This window comes from Pogona vitticeps, chromosome 2, assembly GCF_051106095.1.
Source record: "Pogona vitticeps strain Pit_001003342236 chromosome 2, PviZW2.1, whole genome shotgun sequence".
Lineage (NCBI taxonomy): Eukaryota > Metazoa > Chordata > Lepidosauria > Squamata > Agamidae > Pogona > Pogona vitticeps.
Genome location: NC_135784.1, coordinates 171,413,619 through 171,439,955, shown reverse-complemented (window position 1 = coordinate 171,439,955; position 26,337 = coordinate 171,413,619). Strand labels below are relative to the sequence as shown.

The 26,337-nt window shown below is 46.3% G+C and overlaps 1 protein-coding gene across 1 annotated transcript in view; it reads left to right on the top strand.

The window, feature by feature from the left end:
- Window positions 1-26,337, top strand: part of ITGA5 (integrin subunit alpha 5) — a 78,394-nt gene that overhangs the window by 20,466 nt on the left and 31,591 nt on the right. Inside the window, exons 2-9 of the mRNA XM_072991239.2 lie at window positions 5,682-5,815; window positions 13,204-13,304; window positions 14,513-14,636; window positions 15,407-15,468; window positions 16,725-16,770; window positions 22,565-22,690; window positions 24,179-24,223; window positions 24,743-24,786. Of these exons, the coding sequence (XP_072847340.2) occupies window positions 5,682-5,815; window positions 13,204-13,304; window positions 14,513-14,636; window positions 15,407-15,468; window positions 16,725-16,770; window positions 22,565-22,690; window positions 24,179-24,223; window positions 24,743-24,786 (682 nt within the window). The remainder of the gene's footprint in view (window positions 1-5,681; window positions 5,816-13,203; window positions 13,305-14,512; window positions 14,637-15,406; window positions 15,469-16,724; window positions 16,771-22,564; window positions 22,691-24,178; window positions 24,224-24,742; window positions 24,787-26,337) is intronic.

Genomic DNA, 26,337 nt, shown 5'->3' with positions numbered 1-26,337 from the left:
CATGTGGGAAGCTATTGCAGAGAAGAAGGTAGAGTTCTGTGGAAAAACCAGCAGGTTGAGGCTGGCAGACCTTGTAGGCAGCCGGGGAATTGCTTTCCAAAAAACTCTCCTCCAGCCTGGTGTGCGCTCTCTGGATGTTTTGGATTTTAACTCCTATCAGCCTCAGTAAGGTTAGTCAGTCGTGTTCGACTCTAGGGGGCGGTGCTCATCTCCATTTCCAAGCCGTAGAGCCATCGTTTGTCCGAATAGTTTCTGTTGTCACGTGGCCAGCGTGGCTATACACGGAACGCTGTTTACCTTCCCACCGAGATGGTACCTATTTATCAACTCGCATTTACATGCTTTCGAACTGCTAGGTTGGCGAGGAGCTGGGGCAAAGCGACGGGAGCTCACTCCGTCGCGTGGATTTGATCTTACGATTGCTGGTCTTCTGACCCTGCAGCACACAAAGGCTTCTGCGGTTTAGCCCGCAGTGCCACCACGTCCCTTTTTATCAGCCCCAGTAGGCATGCCCAACAGTCAAAACTTGATGGGAGTTGTTATCCAACATGAGTGCACGAAAGGGGAACGTGGGCACTTCCTGGTTTTTGCCCAATCGGGTCCGCTGACTGGCCCCTGTGTTCCTGTTGTTCTTATTAAAGCTTTTTTAAAAAAAATACATTGCCATTTCCACCATCTGACCCACTTTGGGATTGCAGGACAGAGTTTTAAAAAATCTCTCCCTGTGAAAAGGCAAAAATATTGAGTCCTATGGGAAGAGGGATGGGGGAATAATGTATTTAAAATTTCAAGTACAGTGGTGCCTCGCTAGACGATGATAATCTGTTCCACTAAAATCGCTGTTTATCAAAATCATTGTCTAGTGAAAAGCATTTCCCCATTGGAATGCATTGAAACCTGTTTAATGAGTTCCATTGGGGAAGAATCCTCATTGTCTAGCGAAGATCGGCCATAGGAAAGCCGCTTTGCGAACCACCGATCAGCTGTTTAAATTGCTGTCTTGCAAAGCTTAGGTCCCGAAAACACCTGTTTTGTGAGCGCGGAGGAAGCTGTCAAAATCGTCGTCTAGCGAAAATCGGTTTGCGAAGCAGGGACCAAAGATTGTCCAGCGAAATTCCCCCATAGGAATCACTGTTTTGCAAATCACTATAGCGATCGCAAAAAGTCAATGTCTAGCGAAAAAACTGTCATGCGGGGTAACTGTCTAGCGAGGCACGACTGTATTTACTTTTCTTCAATCACTGAAGGAAACATAATATCAATATAAACAAATGTAACATCAAATATAAACAAGTGCACAAAGTCATAAACCTGCATTTGTAGGACAGGATAATCTCCTCAATGACAAAATTAAAATTCCACTGATGTCTGTTGGCATATCAACTTAATCCAGTTCATTGAAAGCCATTCCAGTACAAAATGATCTTGTTTTACTTCAGGAAGATGTTTTTATTCGTTATTCAACGTAGCTGTGGCTGAGGGGAATTCGCTAGTTTTAGAGTAGCCAATGCATGCTTTCTGTAGGAGAGTCTTGGCCCTACATTTGGTACCTGAGTACTAAATATGTGATTGCATATATACTCATATTTGTTTGAGTATTTCTCTGCATTTATAAACTCTAGGAGGATTGGGTCTGTGTGATAAATATGTTTTCATACTCTAGAGTTACAGACTTTTTTTTTTAAAAAAAGCTACTTCATTTGTGTAGAACCCCGCAAGGGTGTGTCTATACACACATCCTGCAGACTTGGTGACCAGACAGTGCAGATAACAAGGCAGCAGTGCTAGAACAGGACACAAGAAAGACGGTGGTATAAAACTTGAGCCTTTCAAAGCTTTTACTCATCTTTATAGAACAGGGCTGTGTCAGTCTCTAACTCTTTCTGTTTGGCTTCCTGTGGGCGTAGCTAAACGAACAATCCAAAAATGATGGATTACATCAGTTAATTGAGTATGTTTGGTTGGTTTCTGGGGTAGATCAAGACTTGGAGGCTGGTGCACACGTGCAGCTATTTTGATCCTTTAAGGTTTGATTGATCCATGCTGCATTGTGGCTGACTCCTTAGGCAAAGATGGTATCTGGAGGTTGGGGGGGGGTTCACAATTGGAGAAGGGAAAATTCTCTTTGTTGCAACTAATGCGTGGTGGTTTGTTCATGCCGTAATCATCTGAAGCTACAAGTCACCAAGGACTTAGAAGGATGATGTGCCCAAAAGCCAAGGTGACACATGGAGGGGGAGGGTCTAGAGTAATGAGGTTAATTTTACCTTCCGTCCACCAGTAGCTGAAATAAAACTGTCACAAACACCACCAATGAATGTTGCTAGCCAGCAAGGTGAGATATTCCAAAGGCATTGATCTAAAAATCTTCCTGTATGTGAGGCATGGGAAATTTGTGTCCCTCCAAATGGTTTTGGATTGCAGTTCCTACCACTCCTCCTCATTAGCTGTGATAGATGAGCCTGGTGAATTTTGCAGTCCAGCAACATCTGGAAGGCACATAACTCCCCTCTCCTGTTATATGTGGATGTTATGTTATGTGCTGTCAATTTGCACCAATTTATAATGGCCATAATAGAAGTTTCTAGGTATGTGAGATAATTAAAAAGTGATTTTATCCATTTCCACCCCTGCCCTCATGCGTTTTCGCAGCCAAATGAGGATTTGAACCCTACTCTTCTGAGATCTAGTTTGTCACTCTTATCTACTACATCAGACTGTCTCTATATGTGATTACTTGCAACCTGATATAAGCAGAGGAATGGGCGATGGGATTCAGCAGAGCTGGGCCTGTTGGCGTATTTCTTCTGGACTCTTGTGAAGGGCCACCTGCTCTTTTGGCTGGGTACTTTCTTCAGATGCTATAATTAGGCTGGTGTTTCTAGCTGTAAGAACCACATTCCCCCTGGTTCTGAAAGCTTTCTGTTTGCCACTAAGCCCAGTTCAGTTTGCTGATGCTTATCTGTAAAGTCCTAAATGATTTGGGAGCCAGACAGCTGAAGTGCATCCTCCAAAACAACCTTTTTTTTCTGCACCAAGGTAATTGGGGAGAAGACTTTTCCTGTCTCATCTTTGGGACATATGTTTTATTAGGCATTTACCAAAAAGAGGGGTTTCTATGTGATGCTGTTACAGCTTTGCAATGCCCTCCCAAAGGAGATACAACTTGGGCTGATTCCATATTCTTTTTAGTGTTTGGTCAATAATATTTTCATTTGCCTCTTACAATTTTCAGGAAACAGGTCGTTCTAGCTAGGATAATTACACCTCTGAATTCCGCAGCATTCGTTGTTACTTTTTTTTTCTAATAAGTTTTATTTTTTTCAAGAAATCTGCACTGCTGTGGAATTCCTTCTAAGTGAAGTAATGCATTTTAAAATTGAATGAAAATAGAATGAAGGGAGCCTTTATTCCCACTGCTGATTATGCCTTTTGACCTTCCACTGTTTACCTGCACCTGGCCACCCCCACCACCATGAGAGAGGGGAGACATACATCCCACTGCCTGTCTTGGTGCCATGATAATTAACTGGAACAGGGACCTGGCTCTGTAAACAGAAATTAGATAAAGGCCTTAGATAAGAAGGGTTGAAGCACCCAGTTATGGGAGCATCCACGGAGAGACTAGTTAGGGCATTAGGGAAGGGAAAAAGCAAATGTACCACAAGCCTCATAGACTTGAAATGTTCCTCAGATTGTGGTAAGTTGCAAATATTTCAAAAGATATACACATATGCAGAAAACATCAATGCTTTTATGGACCATAAAAGTCTCAAAGAGACTCTAGGGGCTCTAAGAGGAAAAGACTTTGTAGGATCATGGACCATTATCCCAGATGTGTTTCTCTCAAATATTCAGCACCCTCAGTCTTGTACTCTTAAGTCACTGGTATGGGTTATGCTCTCCAAACATGATCTTCTATAGTTTTTATTGTTCTTTTTTAAAGTGGAGAGAATTTAAGTGAGGGCCTTTGAGAACATCTTGTGGCAGTGCTTTCCAGGGTTATACTGTATTATGCACCCCTCAAAAAGCACCTTTCTTTGAATGACTTGTCCTTAATTATGTTTCATTAGCCTCAATGTTCTTATAGCAAGAGAGTTTCCATTCAAGTCCAGGTTTGGAAAATCGGCAGAGGACTCGGAGTTTTGTGATTAGAGTTTTGGACTGGGATTTGATAGATCTGCGTTGGAGTCCCCTCTGAGTCATTGGTAGACGTGGGCCAGTCAATCCTGCTCTTTTGCCCGACTCACCTTAAAGGATTTTTGGGAAGCAGTAATAGGAACCAGAAAATTAAATGCTGCCTTGAGCTCCTTCAAGGAAAGATGAAATAGGACTGTGGAGAATGAATGAACAAATAGGTTTGGAACACTGATTTTGAATCCAGTACCTGAAGAGGGTTTCACTTCCAATGGGTGCAGTTCAGTTTTACTGGCCAAGAGCTATGTTATGATGTATTAGTTGGACACATTGAAGCTGTTGCAGACTTTTGAAGTGTTTTTGCATTTCCAGTTATCCGTGCTTGCAGACCAGGCCACAGACCCTGAACTGTGCTAGATTTCTGAGTTACCCTCCCACCCAAGCTTCATCAGCTTCTTCTCTCTGCAGTGGTTCTCATGAGTTAGGCAGATTGTCTTGCATCATAGATGGGTCAGATGTGATCCTCCAGATGTTGCTGGATTGCTGCTCACTTCAGTCCTAAGCAGCATAGTTACTGAAGAGGAGGGATGGGAGTTGCGCTCCACCAACATCTGGAGGACCTCAACTTGTCCATCCTTGTCTTACATGGAAATTTGTGGCTTCGGGTTGTCTTGCTACTATTGGCTTTAAGAGTGCTGATGCTTGTCGTTTGGAGAGGCTGAGTGCAGAAGTGCCCCAGGGTGTGAGCAGGAAAACACCATATCCTGAAATGGCGGAAAGAGACCTTCTCTGCTGGATCACAAGCCATTAGTGCTAAACTCATTTTGCTCTTACCCGTTTTCATTCATGATCAAAGAATGAGATTTCCCTCCCGTTGTCAGTAGTCTCAGATTCTGCACCAGAGCCTAACATCAGACTGGGAATTCTGACTTATTTCTCCTTTCCCTGATATCATTGGTCTCTGTCGACGGCTCCCTGCAGAGCTTGAAATGGGAGACTAGTTCTAGTTGCCACAGATCGTTTTAAGCAAAGGATCATTGGATGCGCCTGGCTTGCAGACAGAACAAGCTGTGCAGATATCCTTCTTTGATTCTCCTGCCTGCCCCCTCCCTTCTGATATTGTAGGACCCTTGATGCTGCCTCTGCTAGGTTATTTGTAAGCTCTTTCCCAGGCCTGGGGGCCCCGGGAGGGGTGTGTGTGTCTTCATTGCTGGATTGCAGCTGCTGAATTGTACACCTGGCTGCCTGCACAAGGGCGCTTTTGTCCTGTTCCAGGGAGTTAAGCAGAGTGGCTGGCAGAATCAGGAGGTCTTCAAGAGTTGGGTAGCTGAAGAGGAAAGAGACTGGTGTAGTCAGTTTGCAAAGAAATGGGACCAAATCATGATAGCCTGGATAAATTACTTTGAGGGAATGTAATTTGCTGGGCGATTCTGGGAGTCGTAGTATACAAAATTTAACTGGTCCACAGTCTGATCAGAGTCAGCTTAGCTTTGCTTAGGGTGCATTTCTCATTTAAACTCTACCCTCTTACTTCTTCCTTACAGTGTCAGTGTCCTCGTTGGAGCGCCTAAAGCCAGAACAAACCAACCAGATGTTGTGGAGGGGGGTGCTGTCTACTACTGTCCCTGGAATCTCGGCAGCAACAGCTGCACGCCCATCGAATTTGACAGCAGCAAAGGTAAAGGGGCCGGTTGCTTAGAACGGGAGTTAGCAGGCTGTTGGCCTGGGCTGATCTCCAGATTTACACTCTTCGCTTCTAGTTCTACTGCCAACCATACTCTGTTTGTTTGTTTGTTTGTTTGTTTGTTTGTTTGTTTGTTTGTTTGTTTGTTTGTATCATTTATAGGTAATCTTTTTCCTGGTGAAGGGACCCCGTGGGAGCTTGCAACAATTGCCTGTTCATAGGAAAATCCATTTCTCTGCCAGCTGCTGTGACAACTGCTTGGCTCAGAGAGCCCAGCACAACCTGAGGTCAGTGGAGGATGCTGTCGCAGTCCCTGCGATTCAGAAAGGCTTGCAGCTTCGACACGGAGAGCCCTGGCTCCACTACACCTATTGCGTAGGGTGGAAGAACCAGCTGAAATCCTCCATGCCTTCCTCATTTCGGCGTGCAAACCCTGCTTTTTCAGACTTCTCTGTCATATGATCTTTTTAAGATCTATAAAGCTTGGCACACATTCTTCCTAGGATCTTCTAGGGGTTTAATTCTATGAGTTGACATACCCCAGTCAAACGAATTAGAAGGGATAGCAAGGTTTGGGCAAATGGTAGCACATTTCTCACCCAGGAGACATTAATGCACAAGAGTCCTATAGACAGGTTCCTTCTTTTTTTCCAGGGTTCCCGGGTTCCCTGTCCTACATTGAGGTTCATCCTCTTCCTTAAATTTTAAACTGGGCTCCCTTTGACTGTATGGGTTTCTGTCATCAGCTCTCCACAATCTGGAGTCCCCCAGATGTGTTTGATTACAATATTGATAATCCTTGCTGGCCCGACTGTGAACGAAGGACATGTAGACTCTTAACACAATCAGAGGCACTGAGCTGGGAGAGATGGTTCCTGCATGGAGAGCAGTGCAGTGTAGGGGGCAGAACGTGATCAGCCAGAAAAAGGAGGTGCCTATTTAGGGACTGCTGTGCACGAATACCTCCTGGGTTAGAAACGCGCAGCCTTTCCCTGAACCTTGCTACCTCTTCTAATACATTTGACTGGGCTTTTGTACATACAGAATTAAAATTCCAGTGGATCCTAGGCAAAGAGTCTGCCAAGTGTTAGAGATCTTTAAAAAGATCCAAGTGACAAGCAAACCTGAAATAATGGTACCGATTGAAAATGCAAGATTTGGATGCCTGTATTAGGAAGGCATCGTGGGGGGGGGGAGGAGTTCAGCTGGTCCTTCCACCCTACCCAACAGTTATAGTAGAGAGTCTGGGCCTTTCCGAATAACAGGGACTGTGACTTCCTCCTCCATCTACCTCAAGCTGTCCTGTGCCCTCTGAGCAAAGCAGTCCCCACAGTAGCTGGATTTCCCAGGAACAGTTAATTGTTGTAAGCTGTCCTTGCTGTAATGCGAAGTATTTGAGGATGGTTGGTTGGAACAGGTAATGAAGAGCCTTTAACTTTACAGAAGACGTGGTCTTCATTTCTCAATATGGACCAGTCTCACTTCCTGCATTTTAGGACTTTCCTTGGTAGGGAGGGTGGCCATTGGGGCTATATGGACATGATGAGACTCTGGACTTCCTGTGCTCTAGTTTGCACCAGTTTGGCTGCACTGGGAGTGTTATCCCTTTGGCAGGCATTTTCTGGATTATCTTGAAGTAATGCAAGGCAACCACTTGTGACAAGTGTGTACTGCCCAACGGCAGTCCATATGCGAAATTCAAGTATGAAACAAAGCCGGTTTAAATCAATATTCTAGTTTCCAGAACAGAATTTGGATGATGTGTCACTCATGCATTTTATCATATTGAGAGAATCTTGGCCTGTGAAATAGCTATCAGTTTCAAACAGGAAGTTCAGGCTGTGTATAATTCCAGTTCTCTCTATGGCTGACTAGCAACAAAGGGCCCCCCTTTTCCTCTCTCTGGTCCAGTCTGGCAAAACAAATGATTGTAGTTACTGAGAGGCAGGACTGGAATGAAAAGCGAACAGAGAATCACTGGTTTATTTGGGATCTTGTTTGTTCTCATCCTCATGGGCTCTGATCTTTAAATCCCTGTGAGAAAATCAACTTCCCTGTAGGGATCCGTGGAACGCAATAGTGTGGAGGCAAATATCCTGTGCTAATTACAGGCTGAAGTCGCATGGGATGAAACAAAAGTTCCTGGCATGTATACTGCTTCTTCTGTCATAGTGGTGGAGGAAAAAATCCCCATGATACACATTTGTTGAAACTCAAATGATTGTTAGGAGCTCAGCTTCATGTCAGACCAGACAGCATTGTAATTTTTAATAAAATTCTTCATTATTAGATTGTCAGGAAACCTTACATTTGTATATCTTCTGACACGTGGAGCTCCTCTGTGTGAGGAGTCGTAGGGCAGAAGAAACCAACTTGTAAATCTTGGAGAGTTGGGTTAAAGTATTGGACTTAGAGTTGTACGACTGGGGTTGGGAAGACCCAAGTTCGAATCCCACTGCAGGCAAGAAGCTTACTGGATTGAATATAGAACAACATTGGTGTTGACCTCTAGCAACTCTCCAAGGGTTCAAGAGTCTGTCTCCAGCCTAACCAAGAGACGACAAGCCTGGGACCCATTGCTTGAGATGCAGATACTTTGCCACTGAGCAACAGCCCTTCTCCATGGTTGGGGAATGTGAGATGATGGTAGGTTAGTCATTCTCGGCCTACCCTGCCTGACAAAGTTGTTATATGGACAAAGCAGGTGACGTAAAAAATACACCACCTCAGAATACTCCTTGGAGCGAACGAGTGGGGTAAAAAATACAACAACATGCATCCGTTTTGAACAGAGAGACTGTTCCATCATTGGACAGACCGCCTGTGATGTAAAAAATGACAATAGTTGCTCATTTAGGCCTCGTGCATTCTGCGCGGTGGGAGATGGAAGGGCTCCAATGTTTTCCTCCCCATTATGGCTGAGGAAGGCCCGGACCTTTGGCCGGCTGGCCTGGCCTTGGATTTCCCTGCTTTGGCGCATGGCGATAGACTTGGCTTGGACAGTACCCAGTGGAGCTGGGCCAAAGAGAGTTTCCTAGCCTCAGCTGAGAACAGAGATCACATTCCAGTCTGAGAGCAGAACAGGATGCTGGCTGGGGAGCTGTTTCGGTGTAGTCTGAAACAGGGGAACTTGGTTTCAGGTGACTAGTAAAAGTTAGGCTCCGTACGTTCAGAGCAGAACAGAACACAGAACCTTTGTTAGGCCAACTCCTGTTCAAAATTCTGGAAGCACGTGTTAGACTGAAATTTGATATTTTCAGGCAAAATTGCTCAAAATGAAAGAAAACCCCACCACCACCAAAATGCAAAGCAGTGTATGGATATTTGTTGGGTTCATTGGTGTTCCAGAGTTTTCAAATATAATTCACACACAGAAGAATGCATACGTACTCAGAAACAAATGAATCAATAAACACTTAGAGTTGTTGGACTGGGTTTTTTTTTTTTAATCTACCACTGAATAATTTTTCAGCCATGAAAAAGCCCAAGAAAAAATAGTGCATTTTTTTCCCTCTTGTTACTTATTTCTTTATAATCTCATTTATCATTTGGACCCTGTATAACCTTTGGGGAGAGGACACCTCTACTAGACAGAGTGGGCTGCATGTATTATAAACAAAGCAGAAGGAAAGAACACATTAAGTAAATAAAAAAAAAAAAGAGCCAGGCTGATTTTAAGAAAAATTTGCTACCATTTCTTGGGTTTGATCTTGTATACCCTCAGAAAAGGAGAGCAACAGAGAAGCAGCCCTATCACTTAGGCAACATGGCTGTAAGGGATAGCATGTTTTGTGTGATATGAAAGAGCAAGTGACCATTGGTTATAGTAATTTTTTTTTGTCTTGGTGTAGAGAAGCACTGGTGGCCTTTTCTGCCTCTGGTGTCAAAGTAACTTGGTCAGTCTTGGCTATAGTGCTCTTGATATGAGGCAGGGGTGGGTGCCATGTTCTGTTCTGCTTCAAACAGCAAAATATGTTCAGTTCAGTAAGTCTTGGGGTTTTTTTTACCCCTGCTGAGGAATGCGCGTGACTGTCAGAGGACCCTTACAGAGGAAAATGGAGCGCGTTCTGGCAGGCATGCCTAGATCACACGGCTGTTGGGGGCCGCTCATGCTGACCAGTCAGTTGTCCCACATGAATTCAAAATCGCCTGCAGCTCATCTTAAATACTATACCAGCTATAGATTTGAGGATTGCTTGGGCAAACTGTCCAGTGGTTGGTGTCCTTCTGTGTTGGTGGGTTTATCACCAGCACCTGCAGCTGAACCAGGGAGGTGACAGTTACATTTCTCACATTATCCCTAATACAGTGGTTCCCAACCTTGGGGAACCCAGATGTCCTTGGACTGCAACTCCCAGAACCCCCAGCCAGTACAGCTGGTGGTGAAGGTTTCTGGGAACTGCAGTTCAAGAACACCTGGGTTACCCAAGGTTGGGGGCCATTGTCCTAACAGAATGTCCCTCAGAATATTGTGAAACTTCAGACAATCGCTCCTGGGCACAGAGCCATTCTGACAAGAGAGGCACAGAGCAGGGATCTTAAGGAGATCCAGGTTGCTTCTCACATGCTGGACATAGTTCACAATGCCCTTGAGCTACGTATTGCATATTACTAATACAGTGGTGCCCCGCTAGATGATTACCTCGCAAAACAGTTAATTTGCTAGATGATGAGTTTTTGCGATCGCTATAGTGTTTCACAAAACGGTTTCTCTATGGGCGATTTTCGCAAAACGACGACGATTTTTCCCCATTGGAAGGCATTAAACGGATTCCAGTGCATTCCAGTGGGGAACCTCATGTCGCAAGACAATGTTTTCACAAGACAGCGATTTTTGCTGAACAAATTAACATTGTCTTCCGGAGTGCCCTTGAGAAGATCCCAACATGCCAGAGCTTGGAAATAATTTGTGGATTATTTATTATTTTATTTTTGTTATTTCTAAGCTGTCTTTCTCCCGATAAGGAGACTCAAGGTGGCCCACATTCTTAAAAAGAAATGAATTTAAAAATGCAATCAGTTGCACATTAAAAACCAATTAAACTATAAAACTGACTTTAAAAAATTGAATAATTCAAACCATGTAAAACATTAAAAACTTATTAATTAAAAAATGGCATCCAGGGACTCTCATTATGGTTAAACATCTGCCTGAAAAGAGTATACTAATAATTAATCCCTTTTGTGCACAAATTAAATTAGTTATTAATTAAAATAGCAACTTTAATGGTAATAAATGATGGCTTTGATTTTCAGAATTATAGTTGTATCTGATTTTTAGAAGTAACTTTTTGAACTATGTGTAATCTCTTGGTTCGTAGGCTGAAAAATCTTTGCAGCTGGATAAGTGGATAGCACAGGAGGGCTTGGGAGACGTAAACATTTTTATTAACCAAGCCATTACTCTCCTACTGCAGTTTTCTCCTTGTAGCTTGATCCCTCCCTGCTAAATAACAACAATGGGAAATCTTGAGGGGCGGGAAATGGAAAATAATGCTGTATTATGAAATATTTTCTCCTCTGAGTAAACAGAGACGGAATTTCTGAAGTATTGTTCACAGCCATGTTGTGGGGTTTCTGAAATGGCAAAGATTGTTGATTTTCCAGGCCGCTGATGTGAATTAAATGAGAGAGTTGGCAAGCGAGGGAGACCCACGTGGAACCATATTTTATTTTTGGCAGGGTCCTTTAGAGAAAGAAAATTGGGGAAATCTGAACAGTCCAGAAATAGGCTGTGGTCCTTTTTCTGGCTCACACTCGTTCTAGAATAGCTTTCTGGAATCAGTTCTAAATGAGGTTTTGGGGGGGATGAAATAAGTAGCCTGCTCTTTTTTTTCCTAAGGTTCCCGGGTACTTTGCGAGTATCTCACCAAAGAGCCTTTGCTCTTGTGCTGCTGAGATATAAGTGGCCCTGTCTGGAGCAGAGTCTGCAGACTGGCAGTCCTTCTTCTGGTCTGGATTAAAACTAAAGGCAGCAATTATTAGCCTAGGATCCAGGCCAGTACTTCACAAATCCCTTGCAGCAGAAGCATTCTTCCCCCCACCACAGCTGTCTGAATTAAAATTAGATGCCCATGTCTCAAGATACGTACTTTTCAGAAAGTATTTGATTGCATTTCCTTCACGAGCTGGTGATCTGGACTTGTCTTCTGATCAGAAGCAATGAACCATGCAAGGATGTGGAAGGCTATCCTTCTCCAAAGGGCAGGCAGTTTGGGAGTGGGAGTGACTGAATGATCCATTGTGGAAGTGTGGTGCAATCATATGGCCGCTCTGTCTTGTGTTGGGGTGTACAGTGGTGCCTCGCTTAGCGATTGTTTCGTTTAATGATGAAATCGCTTAGCAACGACTTTTTTGGAGCATTTTTACGCTTTGTTTAACGATGGTCCCTATGGGCGATTTTCACTTAGCGATGGTTGGGACCATACTCCGCATAGTGATTAAATTTTGGGTCCCCTGTTTCGCTTAACGATGGTTTAAACAGCCTCATGTTTGCTGTTTTTTAAATGTTTTCTGTCATTTATAAAGTTAAAGTTTACTGTTTAAAATGGTTGAAATCATAAAGTGCACTTAATAAACCCTTTGTTAGCCAAATTTGACTTTGTTCTGACTCTTTTTTAATTTGTTGTTGTATTCCCCCCCCCCATTGAGATGCATTGAATAGGTTTCAATGCATTTCAATTGGGGAACTGTGTTTCGCTTAGCGATGTTTCCTATGGTGATTTTCGCTTAAGGACGGCAATTTGTTCCTATTGGAATGGATTATCCAGTTTTCAATGCATTTCAGTGGGAAACTGCGTTTTGCTTAGCAATTAGATCGCTTAGCAGCGATTTTTTGGAACCAATTAACATTGTTAAGCGAGGCACCACTGTAGTAGACTTGCTCAGATGCCATCCAGGGCTTGCTAGAAGGAGGCAAGACCAGATTAGTGAATGCCTCATGCAGAAGTATAGCTTTTCTGCCTTCCCAATGTGTGGATATTTTGAACACTCGGCCACTTTTCATTATAGAATTGGTTTGTTTTTCATGGTACACATCAGGCATTCTGTAGTAGAACTCCATTGTGACCTGGCATGCAGTTTGGAAGTTATTCGTCAAGATAATGGACCACATTCTGGGAAAGTAGGCAGCAAAGAGATGGAGGATTGTGAATGGGCAAGGAAGTAACGGGGACAGTGGTACATGGGGAAGTGAAAGAGGGTAGAGAGACCTGGTCTGCACACAGGGGATCAAAAGCACAGCAGTTTGTGAAGGTAGAATCAGTTTTGTGTTTTGTAGACAGAATATACCTCTCTCTCTCACACACACACAGAGAGAGAGAGAGAGAGAGAGTTGGTCAAAAGACTCTAGGGGCTTTAATCTGTTTTCTGCCTCTCCTCAGGATCCCGCACAGAAGATTTTAATGGGACAATGGAGCAAATGGAGTTCAAATCTCTGCAGTGGTTTGGAGCCACGGTGCGATCACATGGCAGCTCTATCTTGGTAAGCGTTGAGTTGTGACATCAACTGTAATGTGCAAAGGCATCTAAAGTAACGATTGCCCTGCCATGGTGGAAACATTTCCTTTGCTCTTGGCTGTATCCTCCAAATGCTGGAATTCTCTGTAGAGTGTGATCTTGGGAGCACATGGTTCTGCAGTCATAAGGAAGTGCTTTAGAGTTTGTTGAAATTGGCATAGCTAAGTTCAGCCAGCATGTGGCTTGTATGTTGCAGTGATGTGCAGTTAAATAGATAGATGGCTGCAGAAGGTGTCCCAAAATAGTGTATTTCCTATACTTTGACTAATATGGACTAATCCTGTATTGGTGTTGTGGCAACCAGATTGTCTCAATTAGGAAATGAAAATATCTGGTTTCCTTTTAATGCTGGAGATTTAGGGAGCCATCTTTTGTAGTGAGCGCCCGTTGACTGAAATGGCCCTTATTTCTTACTAAACTGATACTGGATTGCAAGGTAAGACGCCTGGATGGCCCCAGTAATTTTCCCTGCTATCTAACTGCTGTACTTCTAACATGGGGATGGAAACACCCTTGGAGGCCAGGCAACCCATTGTCGGAATTCCATGTGTAAGTTATTATTGGAACAATCTGTCAGTTGTGGTCACCGCTTGTTATAAAAGTTTCCGTGAAACACTGATGCAATCTTGAAATAGATCTGCAGAGCAGAATATCATGGAGCTCAAAGATACAGGCTGGCTTCTTTTAAAAGGCAGGAAAGACCTTGGACCTCCTATTTATCCCCTCCTAGACTTGAGTTTGTTTTGATTTTGGAGTATGATGGTGATGGACAATGGAGGTCTTTATTAACCTCATCTCAGTTATAAAATCCTCTAGTATTGGCAGAAATCAACAAAGGGAGAGGGATAGAGTAGGTGTAATTCTTTTTTTTAAAAAAGTGCATTTCATCCCCTTTCATGGCTAGTTGACACAGAATTTGGGAACGTTTGTCCCAGAGTGACTTGTTAAGCCATTTTATGCTGGAAAAGAAAGTTAACTTTGGAGCAGATCTAGAGATTGCAGGATAGTTATTTTCTGAAGGCAGGGCATCTCTTTGCTGGCAGCACGCCTCACGAGCCACACTGTTTGGCTTTGGAGTCCTGTGGAGCTGATCTCACTTCATCTGTTGCCGCAGCTTAATTAACTTCTTGCAGGCTATGCTTTGCTTATGAAAAAAAATCTCCCTTCCTCTAGGCCTGCGCCCCTCTCTACAGCTGGCGAACAAACAAGGACGAGCCTCAGCGTGAGGTTGTGGGCACTTGTTACCTCTCGGTCAACAACTTCACCAAGTTTGTGGAATATGCACCTTGCCGTTCAGGTAATGAAGCAGGGGCACTGAAGAGGAGGACCAGTATCACAGCCATTAAGTGTCGGTGTGTGTCCTTGATCTCTGAGAGCAACAGCCACAGAGCAGGCTAGGTCCCCTTGTTACACTGGATCAGCTTTCCCTGCTCTATATCTGATTTACTCGACCTGTTCTTACATTTTGCTTTACCATGGGCAAAGCTGTTGGGCCATACACAGCTGTGGCATTTGAGCAACACATGGAGAGGACTGGCCAACAACTCAGGAAGAGCCAGATGAGCTGCATCTAGAGATACAGTGGGCAACCTCTCCTGCTTCCCCCATGACAGTACCCTAACACCCTGTCTTTCCTTCCCTCAGAAGCAGGCAGGCTCCTGCAGCCTCATCCAGTTGTTTACCTTATTTGTACCGTCAAAAGGTTAGGGAAGTAGTTGTGGCAAACTCTTTTATCAATGGTTAGAATCCTGCTAGCAGACTACACACAAACAAATGAAAGAGTGTAAGTTGCAGATGTGAATTGCTGCTGATTAATAAAATACTGGTAGTGTTTCAGATGTATATCATAGGTGCAACTAGCACCTCAATAATTAGCAACAGTTCACTGCTACAACTTGCACTATTTTCCTTTTATACATGTTACATTACCAGCAGGATTCTGACCACAGTGTAATTTGATTGCTGTGTACCATAGAACTTAACTCTAATTATCTCTTGCATCCACATCGTTCTGTACTGCCGTTAGTTGAAGCACCTCTAAATTTCTCTTTCCCGTCTCTCTGCCAGACCTGAACTCAGCTCGTGGGCAAGGCTACTGTCAAAGTGGATTTAGTGCTGAATTCACAAAGGTGAGTTTTTAGCCCACCTGAGAAAATATGAGCAGTATTTATTTTATTTTCTAGCCCACCCAAGAATATAGGCAGCATTTGTTTTATTTCATTCATTCATTTACTTTGTTTCTATCCCAGCTTTCTCCACACAAGAGACCCCAGGAAGCCCAGAAAGACTGCATGATGCTATGTTTCTGTACTTTTTGCAGCCAGGCAGATTTCTTCCTTGGGGTGAAGGGTTGGTTAAGCTACAGATGAAGGAGGCTACTTGTAGGCACAACCGCACAGCTGTCTACACTCTCAATTTGTGGTAGCTGAAATGTCACTGGGGAAGAAGCAGAAGCAGAAACCGCTACACCTCTGCAATTACAGTGAGGCAGTGATGGCAGGTGGCCTTATTCCTGAAGAGTCCCCATCAACTAGACATGGAAATAATGTAGACTGAAACCCACAGAAGTGTAAACTGTGAAGGACACATAATCCCAGATAAAGGTAGAATGGTCCTATGTTTGTGTCACACTCCCCATCAACCCAGATCTCTGCTAGAGGCGCCCTTCCCCTTGAATGCCCTTGCCAGTAAGAGATTTCCCCTCCCTCCCTCCCTCCCTTGCTTAGTCAAACTGTGGTTACACAGAACAGGGAAAGAGCATGCTCAGAATCAATGGAGCCCACCTTATGCAATTGGACTTACATAGAAAGGTGCTAGTATTGGCCAACTGCCTCAGGATCATTGATTTCAATGTGACAGAACAGTCCTTCAGTGCTGTAGCTATCTCTTTCATCATCCCCCCCCCCATGAGTAAATTGCAACCACCCTAAGCTTGGTACCCTCCAGATGTTCTGGAGTACAGGTTCTTACTGCAGGGCTGATGGCAGATGAAGTCCAAAACATCTGCAGGACACCAGGTTGGGAAAGTCCAGCCATGGGTTTATAGGTGTCAGAAGCTGTGAAGTTGTGTTCTACACTAACTGGAAGGTGTGAGGTAGCCTATCCCAAGGGACACGAACGGGTTCACATCCCCTGAAGCTTGCTAGCTGATCCTAGGCCAATTAGCCTCTCTTGAGCCAACCTAATAAACAGTGCGGCTGGGAACATACAAGCGGAAACTACAGTATATGTCACTCTGAACTTATTTAAGGATGGGCTGGGTACAGATATGTTAAAGAAAGGGAAAAAAAACCATTAGAAACCAAAGTTGAGAGCTATAGGATCACTTACTTCTGTGGGTACTAATTCTTTTCCCTGTTTTTTTGTTTTTTGTTTTGTTTTTAAGAGCGGACGAGTTCTTCTCGGTGGCCCAGGAAGCTACTTCTGGCAAGGTGAGCACCCACACCCCTGCCTTTCAGCTCCTCAACCCCCACCCCGTTAGCCTGCTAAACCATCCAGAATCGGGCATCACGCATTAGGACTGAGTCCGTCACTTCCACTGAGAAGGCAAAACAGCCAAGGGCATTTTGATTCCCCCAGTTTCTCCACCATCCTGGCTGAAGAAAGAGAGGACTAAGGTTGTTGTTTTGAGCAAAAGAAGGCAAAGGAGTTGGAGACAGGACAGAGAACTCTGGAAAAGCCATGGTAATGGCAAGCAAGACGCAGCCGCAGGAGGTGCTGAGCCTCCATTATGGCAGTTTAAGGGCTGATTCAGATATTCAGTAGAATGACCACAGTGTGTCTATTATACTGTACTGAGGGTGCTTGTCAGACTGCTCCCCAAGGGGAGGAAAAGTTCCTCCCACAACTTGAATAGGGGGAAGTGGTTGGTTTGTGGCACACCAGTGTGTACCACACAGTACAGGAGTTAGAACTTTTGGTCCTCCATAGGATTTGGACTTCCTGTCAACCCTGCCCAGCAGGGCCAGTCATGTGGGGCTGAAGTTTAAAACGTTTAAACCATTCTATACATCAAAACCTGCTGGAAACATCTAGCCAGCCAGTGTAAACAGGTGGAATGCTAGTTCAGCTTGCCTTCATTTCTTGACCCACCAAAGCAAGTCTTAAATTTTTGAGCAAGAATTTTTGAGTAAGATTATTTGTCCCAGGTGAGTCAAGTCTTAAAGGTTCATAAAGGTAAAGGTTCCCCTTGACAATTTTTGTCCAGTTGTGTTTGACTCTAGGGGGCGATGCTCATCCCCGTTTCCAAGCGTTTTGTCCGAAGACAATCTTCCGTGGTCACATGGCCAGTGCGACTTAGACACGGAACGCTGTTACCTTCCCACCGAGGTGGTCCCTATTTATCTACTTGCATTTGCATGCTTTCGAACTGCTAGGTTGGTGGAAGGTTCATAGACCCTGAATAAGTTATCTTGCTTTGTAACTTTTGGAAACTACTGTAGTTAGGAAACCCAACAAGCATGATAGTGCAGGAAATTAGCATATAATGAACTGCTGTAGTTTCCTGCTTGACAAGCTATTTTTCTCTATGCAAGTCTTCAGTTTAGATAAATTTATACCAAATGAAATGTGTTAGTCTTAGAGGTGCCTAATACAGCTGCCTTCTCAATTTTTCCCCTCACAAATCTCTGTGTCCTATTTATAATTCTGGTCACAGCACAAGGCAGATTAATGTGGATTGTACTTTGAATTATGAACATGAATTTTAAACTTGTGTATATAATGAATCACTGGAAAAGACAAAAAGGCTAGGTAATATTGAAGGCAGCAGGAAAAGAAGAACAAATATGAGATGGACTGACTCCATAAAAGATACTACATCCTTGAGTTTGCAAGAGTTGAGCAAGTCTATTCATTGTGGAGGTTGCCCATTCAAAGAATTGTCACAAACCACATGTTGTAGTCGAGGGTACACGACAACTACAACCTATGGTCAAACTGTCCTGTATGGAGCCCTACCATTTTCTGTCTGGTCTGGTCTTGTTTCATCCAGTTTTCTTATACTAAGTCTATACATTCAGATTTGCAAATATATATGTTGCAACACAAAACCTAAAAAACCCAGAACCAAACCGTCTTGTCTTGTGGTGTCCAGCTTGTTTATTCTAATAACAGTTTTCCCAGACAAAATTGCTGACACCCCTTCAACAATGTGGAACTCTTTCTCTCCCTCCCCCCACAATTACCTGTTTGGTTTGAAGGCTTGTGCTACTGGGCTAAAGTTAGAGTGGTGCAGGATACTTATGCTCAAAAGTTAGGGCTGCTGTAGCCACATGGCTGTGAGGAGGAGAAGGGAGCCTTTTGTGGAGGCCAACAAGCTGTCCTGTAATAAAACAGGGATGGACTAGACTGTGGAAACTTTCAGAACACGGTGGCTTGTGTTCTCTGTCAGTTCTGTAATAACAAATTACAGTGCAAGGCAGATTAATACAATTTTAATGTCCATTACTATTCATTAGATGGGCCCAGTTCAAGTTTTCTCGTTTGTTTTTAAACTAACCTTTTGAACACAATTCCTCAACTGTGAAGCCTGGCCACTTCCCCTTCTTGAGAAAAACAAAAGGAAAACTTGAGATTCACAGGGAGTGCAGTTTTTACACCGCTTTCTGCACTTTTCTTGTGTCCCTGTGGAATTGCAGTACACTTCGCAACACAGCTGGCTCGCCTCCTCACACATGAGGATGTTGATGTCCACACGCTGTTCTGTGTGGACAAACAAATGAAAAAGCTACATAAGCATTTTAGTTTATTCATCATGCGTAGATCCTGCCCTTCTTCCAAAACACTTCAGTTGTCATATGTGGTTCCTCTATATTTGTTTTTAACCTCACACAAACTCTGTGAGGTAATATACACAAAGAGTGTGTGACTGGTCCAAGATCACCCGGTGAGCTCCATGGCTGAGTGTCAAAACTGGCTCTATTAGGCAGAGTAAGGCAGCCACCTCAGGCAGAAGAGCTGGGATGTCATGAAAGGGCAGCGACTTGTCAATTATTTAATTTTATTATTATTTTAATTGTATTACCAGAGGCAAGCAAAGTTGCTTCCTCACTCACTCACTCATTTCATAGGCCAGTTTACTCCCCATAGTGAACTCAGTGGTTTAGGCATCTGGCTGCAGAGCCAGAGGTTGGGAGTTCAATTCCTCACTGTGCCTCCTTGAAAGGGGCCAGACTTGATGATCCTTAGGGTCCCTTCCAGCTCTGTAGTTCTAAGATGTAACAATAACATTTTTAAAAAATTGAAAAGCAATTTTTATTAGAAATAATTGTTTAAATTTGAAATACAGTGGTGCCTCGCTTAGCGAATGCTTCGTTTAACGATGAATTCGCATAGCGAGGGGGTTTCTGGGGGAAACTACTGCCTCGTATAGCGAGGCAGTCTATGGAGGAAACTCGCATAGCGATGTTTCCCCCATAGGCCCCCGGCGGGCGCTTCGGAGCGGCCGCGGGGAGACCTCTCCCGCGGCCGCTCCAAAGCGCCTGCCCTGACAATGCCGGCTGGCTGGCCGGCGCTTTGGAGCAGCCGCGGGAGAGGTCTCCCCGCAGCCGCTCTGAATCGCCGGCCAGCCTGCAGGCATTCTCCGGGCGGGCGCTTTGGAGCGGCTGCGGGGAGACCTCTCCCGCGGCTGCTCCGAAGCGCCTGCCCCGAGAATGCCGGCCGGCTGGCCGGCGCTTCGTAGCAGCCGCGGGAGAGGTCTCCCCGCAGCCGCTCTGAATCGCCGGCCAGCCTGCAGGCATTCTCCGGGCGGGCGATTCAGAGCGGCTGCGGGGAGACCTCTCCCGCGGCCGCTCCGAAGCGCCTGCCCTGAGAATGCCGGCTGGCTGGCCGGCGCTTTGGAGCAGCCGCGGGAGAGGTCTCCCCGCAGCCGCTCTGAATCGCCGGCCAGCCTGCAGGCATTCTCCGGGCGGGCGATTCAGAGCGGCTGCGGGGAGACCTCTCCCGCGGCCGCTCCGAAGCGCCTGCCCCGAGAATGCCGGCCGGCTGGCCGGCGCTTCGTAGCAGCCGCGGGAGAGGTCTCCCCGCAGCCGCTCTGAATCGCCGGCCAGCCTGCAGGCATTCTCCGGGCGGGCGCTTTGGAGCGGCCGCGGGGAGACCTCTCCCGCGGATGCTCCGAAGCGCCTGCCCCGAGAATGCCGGCCGGCTGGCCGGCGCTTCGTAGCAGCCGCGGGAGAGGTCTCCCCGCAGCCGCTCTGAATCGCCGGCCAGCCTGCAGGCATTCTCCGGGCGGGCGCTTTGGAGCGGCCGCGGGGAGACCTCTCCCGCGGATGCTCCGAAGCGCCTGCCCCGAGAATGCCGGCCGGCTGGCCGGCGCTTCGTAGCAGCCGCGGGAGAGGTCTCCCCGCAGCCGCTCTGAATCGCCGGCCAGCCTGCAGGCATTCTCCGGGCGGGCGCTTTGGAGCGGCCGCGGGGAGACCTCTCCCGCGGCTGCTCCGAAGCGCCTGCCCCGAGAATGCCGGCCGGCTGGCCGGCGCTTCGGAGGGGCCGCGGGGAGGCCTCTCCCCGCGGCTCCTCCGAAGCGTCAGCCAGCCCCAGCTGGTAGCCTGCCCGGGCCGCCTACCCGAGCCGTTCTCGGACGCCTGGACGTCCGAGAACGGCTGGGGTAGGCGGCCCGGGCAGGCTACCAGCAGCGGGGACAGAGGGGGGGGGTATCCGGAAGGTTTCCAGGTGAAAGCCTGGAAACCTTCCGGACACCCCCCCACCCTGCAGCCGCCGCTTGAAGCCTGCCCAGGCTGCCTACCCGAGCTGTTCTCGGACGCCTGGACGTCCGAGAACGGCTGGGGTAGGCGGCCCGGGCAGGCTACCAGCAGCGGGGACAGAGGGGGGGGGTATCCGGAAGGTTTCCAGGTGAAAGCCTGGAAACCTTCCGGACACCCCCCCACCCTGCAGCCGCCGCTTGAAGCCTGCCCAGGCTGCCTACCCGAGCTGTTCTCGGACGCCTGGACGTCCGAGAACGGCTGGGGTAGGCGGCCCGGGCAGGCTACCAGCAGCGGGGACAGAGGGGGGGGGGTATCCGGAAGGTTTCCAGGTGAAAGCCTGGAAACCTTCCGGACACCCCCCCACCCTGCAGCCGCCGCTTGAAGCCTGCCCAGGCTGCCTACCCGAGCTGTTCTCGGACGCCTGGACGTCCGAGAACGGCTGGGGTAGGCGGCCCGGGCAGGCTACCAGCAGCGGGGACAGAGGGGGGGGGTATCCGGAAGGTTTCCAGGTGAAAGCCTGGAAACCTTCCGGACACCCCCCCACCCTGCAGCCGCCGCTTGAAGCCTGCCCAGGCTGCCTACCCGAGCTGTTCTCGGACGCCTGGACGTCCGAGAACGGCTGGGGTAGGCGGCCCGGGCAGGCTACCAGCAGCGGGGACAGAGGGGGGGGGTATCCGGAAGGTTTCCAGGTGAAAGCCTGGAAACCTTCCGGACACCCCCCCACCCTGCAGCCGCCGCTTGAAGCCTGCCCGGGCCGCCTACCCGAGCCGTTCTCGGACGCCTGGACGTCCGAGAATGGCTGGGGAAAGCAGCGCGGGGAGGCTTCAAGCGGCGGCTGCAGGGTGGGGGGGTGTCCGCTCCCAGCGACCCCCCACGGCTTGGATCCAAGCTGTGGGGGCAGGCTGAGAGGGTGGTGGGATTGGGATGCCTTTCAGGCATCCCGGGTTTGGATCCCACCCGCCGCCGGTTACCCTAACCGGCGGCGGGTGGGATCCAAGCCCGGGATGCCTGAAAGGCATTCCAATCCCACCACCCTCCCCCCGCGGCTTGGATCCGAGCCACGGCGGCTACCCCAGCCATGGCCGGACTCTAGGGAGTCAAGCCATGGCTGAGTTAGCCGCCGTGGGTCAGATCCAAGCCACGGGGGGAGGGAAAAAACCGGATAATCCATTCCTATTGGAACGGATTAACCGGTTTCCAATGCATTCCTATGGGAAATGGTGCTTCACATAACGATGTTTTCACATAACGATGTTTTGTTTGGAACCAATTAACATCGTTATGTGAGGCACCACTGTAGATGGAGCATTCCTAAATGCACCCCATGCACGCAGACACAAAATTCTGGGGTACTCTGCCTTGTGTGCTGAAATGACATCACCTCAAATTATGCAATACAGTATGTGTCTTGAGTGAGGTGGGTGGAGCTGAGGTGTTTTAGGCTAGCCTGAGTCAAGTACTTGAACCCAGGTTTCCCCAGACCTAGTCCAACACTCTAACCATTGCAGCACACCTTTTTTTTCAGGCCAGGTGCTATCGGCAACACAGGATGCCATTGAAGAGTCCTATTACCCTGAATATTTAATCCTGGTAGTTAAAGGGCAGCTGGAGACCCGGCAAGCTCACATCAATGCTGATGACAGTTACTTGGGTAAGTGTTGGAGAGAAAGCAAAAGGCCGGTTACTAGACGGTAGTAGTGTTTTCCTGGTGGCTGGTTGCTGAGCATCCATGTTAGCACCTTCTGGGTGGACATCTTTCCTCTAGGTTGTTGGATCTGCTTCCTAGGGTTGGTTTCCTGGGATCCTTGACTCAACTGAGTTAACCCTCAAATCTGGATTTAGCAAGGATGGGCAATGTGAAGCTTTCCAAATTGTGGGATGGCATCTCTCTTCAGCTCTGGCAAGCCTAGGAATGGTCCGGCAGGGCCACCAGTGGGTCCCCCTCCCAGTTTACACACTATCAGCTGACAACTGACCTTTGAAGGCAGAGCTAGACAAGTTGTGGGGGCTCAGAGACCTATTTTCTATTCCCACAGGTCTCTTGTTTCCCCATTTTCAAAATTTGCAAACAAAACAGGAAATGGTTGCATGGCCATTTCACTTTTGTTAGGTGTGAGGGCCTTACAGCAGAACTGCCGGTTCTGGAAGCTTCGAAGAATGGATATTAACTTTCCATTGTTTTTATTTGGGGTGAGCTTAAGTAAGCCTTTCTGTCTTGGTCTTGATTTCAAAGATCCTTCCTGTCCTCGCCCACCACCCACACATATAACATATTCAGCTTGTTTTTTTCCCCCTTCAACTTTGAACACAAAGGGCTCTTTAACCCCTTTCTTCCTCACTGTGAAAATGAAGGCTCCCTTTATTCGTTTTGGCAGCGCATTCCCAAAATTGAACCAAGATAACGAGGCAGACCCACAGTGAACTGCAGAGGTGCGCTTCAAGTTAGAGTCTCATTGCATTTGGGTTAAGGGGCTCTTTGCCTCTGTCTCAGCAAGCGAGGCAGACCTGGTGTGTCCGATCGCTCCTTGCCTGAAATATCAGTCCTGTTAAAAAGACTGGTCAGTGTTGGAGAGATGAGCCAGACATTTTTGGTGAGTCACAAACGTTAGCAGCTCGGACAGGAAGCCGGGCTTCTGGAGGCAAGCCGGTGGGAGGAGTGATGGTGGGAACCATAGTAGGGCCAACGTCTCCTGCTGGAGGAAGTTCACACACAGTAAGAATAGTGAGTGGTTTGTAATTCTTCATAATCTGTGAGGAAACCCTGGAATGTCCCAATTTTCTGGGAATTCCCTTCCCTTTTAGACAGTGCGTGTCTGAGGGAAGCAGTTTTCTATGAATATGAGCTCTGAAGTGGAAATGTTCCTTCTTGTGATTTTCCCTTTATTTCATGCCAACCACCATAATGACATTTCCCTGGAAAAAGGATCGAGTACATTGATCTTCTGGGAGAAACAGAAAGACAACCATGATTACAATGACCTGTGGCCTTTCGTGGATGAGACCTGTGGCCTGCTTTATGAGACCTGTGGCCTGCTTCAGTGCTGCAGAGCATGCTGGGAATTTCTGTAACCACTTCTCGGAGGGTGTACTATGGAAACCAGTTTTCTTAATTATGCTTTCTCTTCCACTTTACTTCTAGGCTACTCTGTGGCTGTAGGGGAATTCAGCGGAGACTCCACTGAAGGTACAGATGGGCTTTCTGAGAGAGGGGGCTTTTTGAGAGAGGATGGTTGGGCTTTTGTATGTTCATCTGTTGGACAACAAGGTTAAGCATCCAAAACAAATGAAACCATTGTATTCTAGAAAAATGATTTATGCTGTGTTGTTGTTGTTGTTGTTTGAGGCAATAGCTTGTGCAGATACTTGTTATCTATTGTTCTTCCTTTCTTGTGAGAGACTGTGGAGAGAATGTTAAGATGCTAAATGAGGGCATACACCTATAATGGCAACGGGAGCTCATAGTATTAGGTGGGAGCACACAGTTTTCATCCAGAGTTCTCGGCTAGTTTCTTCATGGTCATATTATATATATATAATTATTTATCCTCCCGTGAGAACGAGAAACTTGCTTTGTGCATAGTATGTAATACTGAATATTAGGTAATATAGAATGTAGTACATACTGTATGTATTTCATAATTGCAGCAGTACAGATACCTACTGGTGTCAATGACCTTGGGGTTTTTTTCTCTCTCTTTTGCAGACTTTGTGGCAGGCGTTCCTAAAGGAAACCTGACTTATGGATACGTAAGAGCCAACCCTGTCTCTTTTACCCTCCTACTCCCATCTTTTTGTTTGTGCTCCACTTAGCTCTCTCCTCTGCCTCCTTTGCAACTTTTAAGATGTTTTGGTTTGGGCTGAGTCTGTCTTTCCCTCCCATTGCAAGATTGAGCCACTGATCATAATAATTCCTTTAGGAACTACTAGGGGTGTAGAAGTGGTGCAGAATTTGGGAAATAATGCAGTGGCACCAGGACTATCAAAGAAAAGCTTTCCTCTTCAATGCATGTGGGCTTCCTCAAATTCCTCTAGGTGTAATTTTACTCGTTTTCCTTTTAAAACAACACACACCCCCAAAAAGCAGCTGCTTTCATGTTCAAATAGCAAGAGAATATTATGGAGCTTTCTCAGTGGTAAGCCACAGATTGGGAAGTCCCTTCTACTGAGAACTCAAAAGCCAGAGCTGAGCTGTTTAACCTTAAAGTAATCCATTCCTGTTCTACTTGAGCCGCCATTTGTTCCTGGAAAATGGAGCAGAGGGATGTCATCCTGGGTTCAAGCCTTTCCCGACATATCTGTATGTTTTGGACTGTTTAACTCCTACTATCCTTAGTCAGAGCTACCAATGTGAGTTGATGATGGATTTTTCTCTCTGATACGTCTGGAAACCACCAGCTGGAGAGAAGATTCCAAAAGAGATTGCTTATACATTGCTATATTTGCATCTTATATTTTCCTTTACTATTTTGTCTTGGTAGAATATATATCATCCTCCATTATGAAGCTTCAGGGTTGCTAGCATGATGAAACCTATGGAAATACTCAACAGAACTTCAGTATTACCTTTATCATGCAGTTGACTGAAAGGAGTTTTGGTACTGGCTTTGCTCTTTGGGTGTGTGCTTTACTCCTTACTAAACACAGAGGTACAAATCAAGTGCCTCTGGCCTGACACAGGCAACAAGCACACCACTAAAGAGTTTCCATGATTACACCTCTTGGCATCAGCACCAGTAGGTGCGCTACTAGAAAAGACCCCTTCAGATTTAATTTTCCTGTGTGAACATGGTGGAAAGTTGGCCTGCACAGTCAAAGGAGGTGCAAATCCACCAGGAAGCAGTGGCCCTTTCTAGGGTTCAGTGGCTCCCCTGGGCCCTTGCTGTGTGGCTGCTTTTGCCGTGGGATGAATGACCTGATCGGACTATCCACTTTTTGTAAACTAAGAGAGACATTATCTCTCACAGCATTGTTTCTTCTCCACCCGCTCTTAATTTGATATTTCTGAGCTGCATGTTTTGTTGTTTGCCTTCATAAAACCAGTGCATTTCTATAGAGGAGGTATGTTTTTGGCCAAACAGCTGAAATACAGTAGTAAGTTGCAACTAGAGTAGACCCACTGAATCAGTGGAACATACGGAAGAGTTGATTCACCAGATCTTCAATGAACCTACTGTAGTTACAACTTACTTCTACTGGAGTTCAGCCATTGGGGCCCCAGAACTGAGCAAAACCAATTTCCCTGCAGGCTTTTGACTGTGGTTGAGGACAAATACATGATCTTGTGAAAGTTACTTAAGA